We start from the raw sequence: 9,019 nt of genomic DNA, 5'->3' as shown, positions 1-9,019 counted from the left end.
AGATAATGTGTGAGAGTGAGAGAGAGGTTTTGTTTTTTTTGTTTTTTGGGCTGATCGTGATCACCTATACTGATCTTTTTGAAGCCTTCTTTTTGCACAATAGCTCACACACAGCACAAGTCTGATTTGGTGAGCTGCATGTGAGGCGGCCTCATGCCAGGTTCACACATACTCCGTGTGCAGTGCGTGTGCAGTGCGTGTGCAGTCTGTGTGCAGTGCGTGTGCAGTCTGTGTGCGATGTAAGCGGTGCAGAAGCAGCACAGACTTGTGCTTTCACACAGAGGTCCACTACTGATCCGCGGCTGTTTTTTGTTACTGAAAATGCTTTTTGAGCATTGTGATTCTGTTTTTACACAGTACAGTAATGCAGTCTTTCACAGACGTGTTTAAATGTAACCGATATAATCAAGAGTATGTGTGAACCTGGCGTCATGTGTGCGCTGCGAGTGTGCATGAGCGCACCGTCTCCAGGAGAGCACACAAGTGCTGAATGGTTTAAACACTGGCAAGAATAAAAAAGAAATGAAAATGATAAACTTTAGTGACAATGCAACACTGCCTCGATTGTGCAAGTGACAATTCCTGTGTGAACTGTGCAGCTCGCTTATAGTGCAGACGCGATGTGCTGATCTGAAGCCATTTGCGCATTTAGAGAGGGCTAGAGAGAGCGCGGTGATCCACTCACACTGTTTGTGAAATTACGCCTCACAGAAAGTTTTCAAATCACTTTGTAAGTGAGATCGGCCTTTATAGAGACCGCCGATCAAACTTCCCAAGCCATTATCGGCCGATCAATCGGAGCAGCCCTAGTTTAGAGGTTTGAGCTTATCATTGTACATTTCATGAAACCTGTGGCTCTATATGTGAAGCTTTGTCTGATTATCCCAGGACTCCATCCGGACTCATTAGACAGCTGTGGTCTGTCGGTGTGTTTGTGAAGAGGAAGGTGTGACACAGGTGTGGCAGCAGCTCTCACACACACACACACACACACATGAAAGTGCTGAGAACATCTGAACGATGAAGCTGCTGCTGCTGAGAGGAGTTTCATCTCTGATTGACTCGCAGTGACAGCAGGTCTGGCTCTGTGGATGAACACAGTGATCATGTGCTTCTCTTTCTCCTCCTGCTCTCTCACAAACACGCTGCTGTCTAATTACTGCAGCCGTTATTTCCAGACTGTCTGCACGCAACATTTTTGGACACAGACAGAAAACAATGTCATTATTGACCATGTCTGTTTCTGATGTCTGATTACGACAGGTCTCGCTCTATTCTCCAGGACAGTAGATAATGCAGTAGATAGCGGTCCAGTTTTGAAACCAATTATAATACTAAATTATATGCAATATATGACATTAAAGAAAATCTAATCTCAGGGTTTGATTGAGTGGTTGTGTTTGTGCAGGTACAAGCGTGTTTTCTCCGTGGGAACTCATGGCATCACCACATACAATCCCACCACACTAGAAGTGACTAACCAGGTACTGCATTTCACCTGTGTGCTCCGACTCAAGTCTGCTGTGATGTGTGCTTACAGTACAATATGTGTGCATGTGTCATTTACATAATTATAATTATAAAATAAATAATAATAGTGATGTATTATGTTTTATGTTTGTATTAAATATAAATGTATTTTTGTTTTATATTATTGATGACAATTATATTTGTTGTTTTCATTATTGTTATTTATGATAATGGTAATACAAATTATTATTATTGATAATAATAATAATAATAATAATAATGATATTATTAATATGATCTGTTGCTGTTATATTAATAACATTAACAACTCTTGTTGTTATGCAAACAAAACCTCTGGTGTGCAGTCTGTGTGCAGTGCGTGTGCAGTCTGTGTGCGATGTAAGCGGTGCAGAAGCAGCACAGACTTGTGCTTTCACACAGAGGTCCACTACTGATCCGCGGCTGTTTTTTGTTACTGAAAATGCTTTTTGAGCATTGTGATTCTGTTTTTACACAGTACAGTAATGCAGTCTTTCACAGACGTGTTTAAATGTAACCGATATAATCAAGAGTATGTGTGAACCTGGCGTCATGTGTGCGCTGCGAGTGTGCATGAGCGCACCGTCTCCAGGAGAGCACACAAGTGCTGAATGGTTTAAACACTGGCAAGAATAAAAAAGAAATGAAAATGATAAACTTTAGTGACAATGCAACACTGCCTCGATTGTGCAAGTGACAATTCCTGTGTGAACTGTGCAGCTCGCTTATAGTGCAGACGCGATGTGCTGATCTGAAGCCATTTGCGCATTTAGAGAGGGCTAGAGAGAGCGCGGTGATCCACTCACACTGTTTGTGAAATTACGCCTCACAGAAAGTTTTCAAATCACTTTGTAAGTGAGATCGGCCTTTATAGAGACCGCCGATCAAACTTCCCAAGCCATTATCGGCCGATCAATCGGAGCAGCCCTAGTTTAGAGGTTTGAGCTTATCATTGTACATTTCATGAAACCTGTGGCTCTATATGTGAAGCTTTGTCTGATTATCCCAGGACTCCATCCGGACTCATTAGACAGCTGTGGTCTGTCGGTGTGTTTGTGAAGAGGAAGGTGTGACACAGGTGTGGCAGCAGCTCTCACACACACACACACACACACATGAAAGTGCTGAGAACATCTGAACGATGAAGCTGCTGCTGCTGAGAGGAGTTTCATCTCTGATTGACTCGCAGTGACAGCAGGTCTGGCTCTGTGGATGAACACAGTGATCATGTGCTTCTCTTTCTCCTCCTGCTCTCTCACAAACACGCTGCTGTCTAATTACTGCAGCCGTTATTTCCAGACTGTCTGCACGCAACATTTTTGGACACAGACAGAAAACAATGTCATTATTGACCATGTCTGTTTCTGATGTCTGATTACGACAGGTCTCGCTCTATTCTCCAGGACAGTAGATAATGCAGTAGATAGCGGTCCAGTTTTGAAACCAATTATAATACTAAATTATATGCAATATATGACATTAAAGAAAATCTAATCTCAGGGTTTGATTGAGTGGTTGTGTTTGTGCAGGTACAAGCGTGTTTTCTCCGTGGGAACTCATGGCATCACCACATACAATCCCACCACACTAGAAGTGACTAACCAGGTACTGCATTTCACCTGTGTGCTCCGACTCAAGTCTGCTGTGATGTGTGCTTACAGTACAATATGTGTGCATGTGTCATTTACATAATTATAATTATAAAATAAATAATAATAGTGATGTATTATGTTTTATGTTTGTATTAAATATAAATGTATTTTTGTTTTATATTATTGATGACAATTATATTTGTTGTTTTCATTATTGTTATTTATGATAATGGTAATACAAATTATTATTATTGATAATAATAATAATAATAATAATAATGATATTATTAATATGATCTGTTGCTGTTATATTAATAACATTAACAACTCTTGTTGTTATGCAAACAAAACCTCTGCACATATTCTATTGCCTCTGTTAAAAAATATTTATATAAAGTATAAACAATTTATTTACTTTTTAAAATAATAATACTAAACTTCTGACATAACTAAGGCCATATGGGCACAGGAGCATAATCTCAACCAAGTGATAGTTTTCAGTCACGTGACCGGCTCGAAGACCTGGCGGCAAAACATCCAGAGAACTGCAGCACAAGACTGTGGATTTTCTGTCCGTTCCAATCCACAAATATGTAGATCATCCCTCAAAAAATTTGAACAAAGATACGTGAACAAAATGCAAGTTTTGGCCATTAGCAATCCATATAAAGCAGCTGTCGCAATATCTCAATCACTAAAAACAGCGGGACGTTCTAAAACGTTTCATGTGAAAACACTTTAAAACAGTGATAATAAAAGATCAGACCTTATTGATGATGCGTGCGTTATGCAGGCAAGCAAATGAGCTCGGAATATGAACGCAATGTGCTGAATGGTTAAGCATCTTCTTTATAATAGTGTTCTATGGGAAAACATTTAATATGAAACTTTATGCATTGCGTTTATATTCTGGGTTCATCTGCTTGCCTGTACAAAGTCTGCATCATCAATAAGGGGTGTACTGAATTTGGCCTTTAAACATCACTGTCTTACTACATTACTGCAGTCCTCACAGAAATGACTGGCGGTCAGCGGAGGAAAGCCTTGTTTTGCGCTCCATGTGAGCGTTCCTGTAAGAGCGTGACGTCACGTGAACACTATCAATTGTGTTATTGAAACCCTTTCATGATCCAGTCATTTCCCTTTGAAAATGCTTCACGATACGCCACATTAAAGAAGTGAAATCTGTTGTAAATGCTGTGTAATACTGTGTTTCTCGTGGCTCTGCAGTGGCCCTACGGTGATATCTGCGGCATCGCTCCGGTCGGGAAAGGCCAGGGAACCGAGTTCAACCTCACTTTCCGCAAGGGCAGCGGGAAGAAGTCCGAAACACTGAAGTTTTCCACTGAGCATCGCACAGAGCTGCTAACCGAAGCACTGGTGAGGAATACTGCTCTGTGATGACCTGCTGGGAAATGATGGAACATGCTTTATTAAAGGAGTCCTGTGTCTCGGGTCATTGCACATCTTCTCTCATTGGAGGATCTTCATCGGGTCATGACAGGCTTCATCACCGTGACCCAGACCGTCTCTTTAAAGCATGGTTTGGTCTGATGCTGTCTCTCTCTCTTCTCCACAGAGGTTCAGAACAGACTTCTCAGAGGGAAAAATCACTGGAAGAGTGAGTATTAAAAAAATCATATGATGTAGTTTAGCGATATCACACCAGCGAGAGTGCTGTTTCTCCACAATATCTGCACATTTACACAACAGTTCAATAAACATGTGCTACATTTTAGACACAATATTGTCTGTTTTGCTCAATCTTGCAAATGAAAGTAGTTCCAATCAAAGCCACAGCAGAGCTGTTGAGCGTCTCTGATCGACACACAGCGGTGATTCGTTTCTGAATGAATCCATAGGTTTAAATGAATCGAGTGAGTCAATGATTCAATGACTCACTCACTGCCACCTACTGGTGCTTTTAATTTCATATTTACAGTATAATGATTTCATATTTCAGTATTCATTTAAAAAAAAAAACATTAATACCCATTTATTATCATTATTTATGTAATATTGAATCAAAATTTCTTTCTAAAGCTGCTTTTTGTAATGGCCATACAATGCTTTTCTCATCTAACACAGGAATGACTTTAATTGACTTTTGAGTGTAATTTCTCACCACAAATTGATGTGCATAATATAAAAGTGCATAAATAATTTGTGATTAGATTAATGAGTAAGTCATGTAATTAAATAGATTAAACCTTTAATGGCCGTGGTCTTCTCGTTTTGAAGCTCTTGTTGAGTGAGTGTTGCATGTTTCCTCAGCGCTATAACTGCTTCAAGCATCACTGGAGCGACGCGCGGAGGAGCGTGTGTTTGGAGGTCACGCCGGGAGGCATCGATCAGATCGACCCTCAGAGCAACCGCGTGATCTGCTCGTACGACTACCGCTGCGTGGAGGGCTTCGCCGAGCTCTCCGACTATCAGGGAGGCTTCTGTGTGCTGTATGGAGGCTTCGGCAGACTGGTGTGTGTTCAGTCCTGATTCAGCACAGAGTGACCTGTGATTCACTCAGAACTCACCTCCTCTCTCTCACTCTCTCTCACTCCAGCATCTGTTTGCGTCCGAGCACCGTGACGAGATCATTCGCAGTGCGATCGAACACGCCGGGAGCTTCATCGGCATCACGCTGCGCCTGCGTAAGGAGCTTCTGAGCTTCGAGGGCTTCCTCGGCGAGCGTCTGGGGAAGTACGGTTCGGACGAGTGCATCACCTCACTGACCGAGTTCATCGTGCAGAAGATCACGCCGCGGCACACGGTAAGATCAGCTCTGCACCTGATGGGCTTTCTGGTGTGTGTGGGGTGGATCTGATGCATGCTCGTGGTTGTGTTGGTCTCAGGAGCCTGTGAGGAGGATCCTGGCGCTCACAGAGACGTGTCTGGTGGAGCGAGACCCTGCCTCTTACAACATCGTCACCCTCAAGCCCTTCGGAGAGGTCTGTCTGATCACAAGTGAATTCAGGAAACACATGGTCTGGTGAAACAACGCTACATTTAACATTTATAATTGTCAAATTAGAAGCTCACTAACAATAACAGTGTCATCTGCATACTTTAAAATAGTCCTGTTTCCCTCTTACTCTGACACGTGTGTGTGTAGAGAATCAATAATAGAGGAACAAACTTACTCAGACAGGGTGCTATGTACGCTTACTCTCTGAGTCCTGTTAGTTAAAACATCAAGAATCCAGCCTACAATATTGTTACTAAATTGTAAACTGTTCTAAAAGCCTTTCAGTTAGAACATAGGGTTGGATTGCATTAAAAGCAGATGAAAAATCAACAAATAAAAGCCTAGCATGAGACGAATTACCCTCCAAGTGTTTAGCAAGTGAATTCAATAACGTAACTGTGGCGTCCTCTACTCCTCTATGTGGTCCAGTGTATGTTCAGTTTTCCTTCATTTCTTCCCTTACCACTTTTTCAAGGGTTTTTATTAAAATTGATGTAAGAGCAACTGGTCTAAAACTGGTCTGAAATCATTAAGAGTATTGGGACTACACTCAGAAGTATGCTTTATATCTTACAGTTCTGACTCTTTTTCTGTCAAATTCGGAGATATAAACTAGCAATTCTGAGAACAAAGGTCTGAATTGTGAGAAATTGCAGTTGCAAGAAAAAAGTAACAATTGTGAGATAAAGAGATAAAATATATTTTTTTATTGTTTTATGTTTTGCAGAAACAGGCTTCCATAGTGAATAGCGATGAGCAATGCGTTTTGCGTCAGTAATCTGATGTATTTCAGAGCAGAACTGCTCATCCGATGAGAAACGTTGTTGGGCAGAAGTTATAGAATAGGGTTTGGATTGTGGAATAAGTGCAGGCTGCGTGTGATGCCACTTATTCTTTGGAATAGCATGAACTGATAATGGCATAATTTGACGTATATTTTGGCCACATATTTAAGTCAGATGAGAATTGCTTTAGAAATAAGACTATATATATGGAATATAGTGTTTATGTTTGTATAATCAGAATGTGTGTGCGTGTGCAGGTGTTCGCTCTCATCTGTGACGCAGACAATCCTCAGGTGTTCACCGTCGAGTTCATCCGCGGTCAGATACGCAAGTACTGCTCCACAGAAAGGTACAGCATCTCAGACGCTCCTGTGTGGTTCTGCTGGTTATATCAGAGTCTGACGATGTGTGTGTCTGCAGGGACTCTCTGCTGGCGAGTCTGCTGGACAGCGTGCGGGCGTCGGGGAACAGGGACGTGTGTGTGAAGATGGCCCCCACACACAGGGGCCAGCGCTGGGGCCTCCTCAGCATGCCTGTGGATGAGGAGGTGGAGAGCCTGCACCTGCGCTTCCTCGCTGCTCCTCCCAGTGCGTCCATTATCAGCTCCTCATGCTTCTCACATTAAACTCTGTGTTCTTCTATGATATGCTCAGTGATAGAATCTGATCTTCTTGTCCTCTGACTCCTGCAGGATCTTTCATGCTGTGGAGCAGGAGATTAGATTAGATTTCTAGTTCTCATAAATGTCCTGTTCTTTGCTCCGCCGGTCAATATGATGGTTTTTCAGCTAATATTAGTAAAAAAGCCTCTGCTGAGAGAGCAGCACAGAGAACTTAAACAAACCTTAGATCAAGTTCACACTGAATTTACCTCTTAATACAACATCTGTAGGAGTTAATAGTAGAAGGGCTGAGGAATGATAATCATCTTCTAACCATGATAATGTTTGTGTATATATGTGTATACTGTACCATTTAAAAGTTTGGGGTCAGTAAGATTTTTTTCCATTAATACTTTTATTCTTCAAGGATGCATTAAATTGCTCAAAAGTGACAGTAAAGACATTTATACTGTTACAAAAGATTTCTATTTCAAATAAATGCTGTTCTTCTGAACTTTCTGTTCATCTGTGAATCCTGAAAAATAAAATGTATCACAGTTTCCACAGAAATATTGTGCAGCGCAACTGTGTTCAACATTGATAATAATCAGAAATGTTTGTTGAGCAGCAAATCAGCATATTAGAATGATTTCTGAAGATCATGTGACACTGAAGACTGGAGTAATGATGCTGAAAATACAGCTGCGCATCACAGAAATACATTACAGTTTAACAGAGATTCACATAGAAAACAGCTGCTTTACACTGTAATAATATTTCACTGTTTTTACTGTATTTCTGATCAAATAAATGCAGCCTTGGTGAGCAGAAGAGACTTCATTCTGAAATATTACAAAAATCTTACCCCAAAAATGAAAGATACGATGCATCTATAGTTATTTAAAAAGTTTAAAAATGAAAACATACTAAAAACTAAAATAACTCATTTATATGAGTTTAAGTAATTTGTGGAGGTGTAAAGAATCCATTCAATAAAAAAGAAAATAATTTGTCAATTGGTTGTAAACTCGAGTAACTGTGTTCTGTTTGTTGTTCTTTCTTGTAGATTGTAATTTTGCAGATGCAGTGTTCAGATTTAACGGCAACATCTCTTACAGTGGAGTAATACACGCCGTCACTCAAGACGTGAGTCTGTCGACTGAGCTTCATTTCTGTGTGTTTGACTCCATATGACCTCCATCCCTCTACTCGTTCCTTTTCTAGGGTCTTTTCTCAGAGAACAAAGAGAAACTGATCAGCAATGCCATCCTGGCGCTCTTATCTCAAGATGTGGAGCTGCCGGGGCCCAACTCTGAGCTGGAGGCCCAGTTCCAGGCCCTCAGGCGTCTGGTGGCGTCCAAAGCCGGATTCCAGGCCTTCACACAGCTGCCAAAGTACAGGCCTCCATCCGAACACACAGCACAGATATTCAGCATTTATATCACGCTCAAATGTGCCTGAGATTAACGTGTTGAGCTCTGAGTGCGAGGCTCTGTGATTAACTCAGTCCTCCAGTTCACACTCACTGTTATTCTGCACTGTCCTTCTCTTGATCTGTTTGCTTGCTGAA

At 41.3% G+C, this 9,019-nt stretch overlaps 1 protein-coding gene and 1 long non-coding RNA gene across 2 annotated transcripts in view; both read left to right on the top strand.

Moving 5' to 3' along the window:
* LOC107655708 (uncharacterized) overlaps positions 1-1,506 on the top strand; it is a 19,916-nt gene extending 18,410 nt beyond the window's left edge. The window contains exon 3 of the long non-coding RNA XR_001630475.1: positions 1,409-1,506. This is a non-coding gene — a long non-coding RNA (uncharacterized LOC107655708). The remainder of the gene's footprint in view (positions 1-1,408) is intronic.
* Positions 1,507-2,650: 1,144 nt separating this feature from the next.
* The window catches only part of dnajc13 (DnaJ heat shock protein family (Hsp40) member C13), a 27,668-nt gene continuing 21,299 nt past the window's right edge, over positions 2,651-9,019 (top strand). The window contains exons 1-11 of the mRNA XM_016443255.1: positions 2,651-2,697; positions 3,039-3,114; positions 4,332-4,481; positions 4,681-4,722; positions 5,376-5,576; positions 5,662-5,868; positions 5,951-6,046; positions 7,106-7,197; positions 7,269-7,435; positions 8,516-8,595; positions 8,674-8,843. Of these exons, the coding sequence (XP_016298741.1) occupies positions 2,651-2,697; positions 3,039-3,114; positions 4,332-4,481; positions 4,681-4,722; positions 5,376-5,576; positions 5,662-5,868; positions 5,951-6,046; positions 7,106-7,197; positions 7,269-7,435; positions 8,516-8,595; positions 8,674-8,843 (1,328 nt within the window). The remainder of the gene's footprint in view (positions 2,698-3,038; positions 3,115-4,331; positions 4,482-4,680; positions 4,723-5,375; positions 5,577-5,661; positions 5,869-5,950; positions 6,047-7,105; positions 7,198-7,268; positions 7,436-8,515; positions 8,596-8,673; positions 8,844-9,019) is intronic.

This window comes from Sinocyclocheilus anshuiensis, unplaced genomic scaffold, assembly GCF_001515605.1.
Source record: "Sinocyclocheilus anshuiensis isolate Anshui unplaced genomic scaffold, SAMN03320099.WGS_v1.1 scaffold631, whole genome shotgun sequence".
NCBI classification, from domain to species: Eukaryota; Metazoa; Chordata; class Actinopteri; order Cypriniformes; family Cyprinidae; genus Sinocyclocheilus; species Sinocyclocheilus anshuiensis.
The sequence above is the reverse complement of the archived record's forward strand: the minus strand, read 5'-3'. Positions and strand labels throughout refer to the sequence as shown.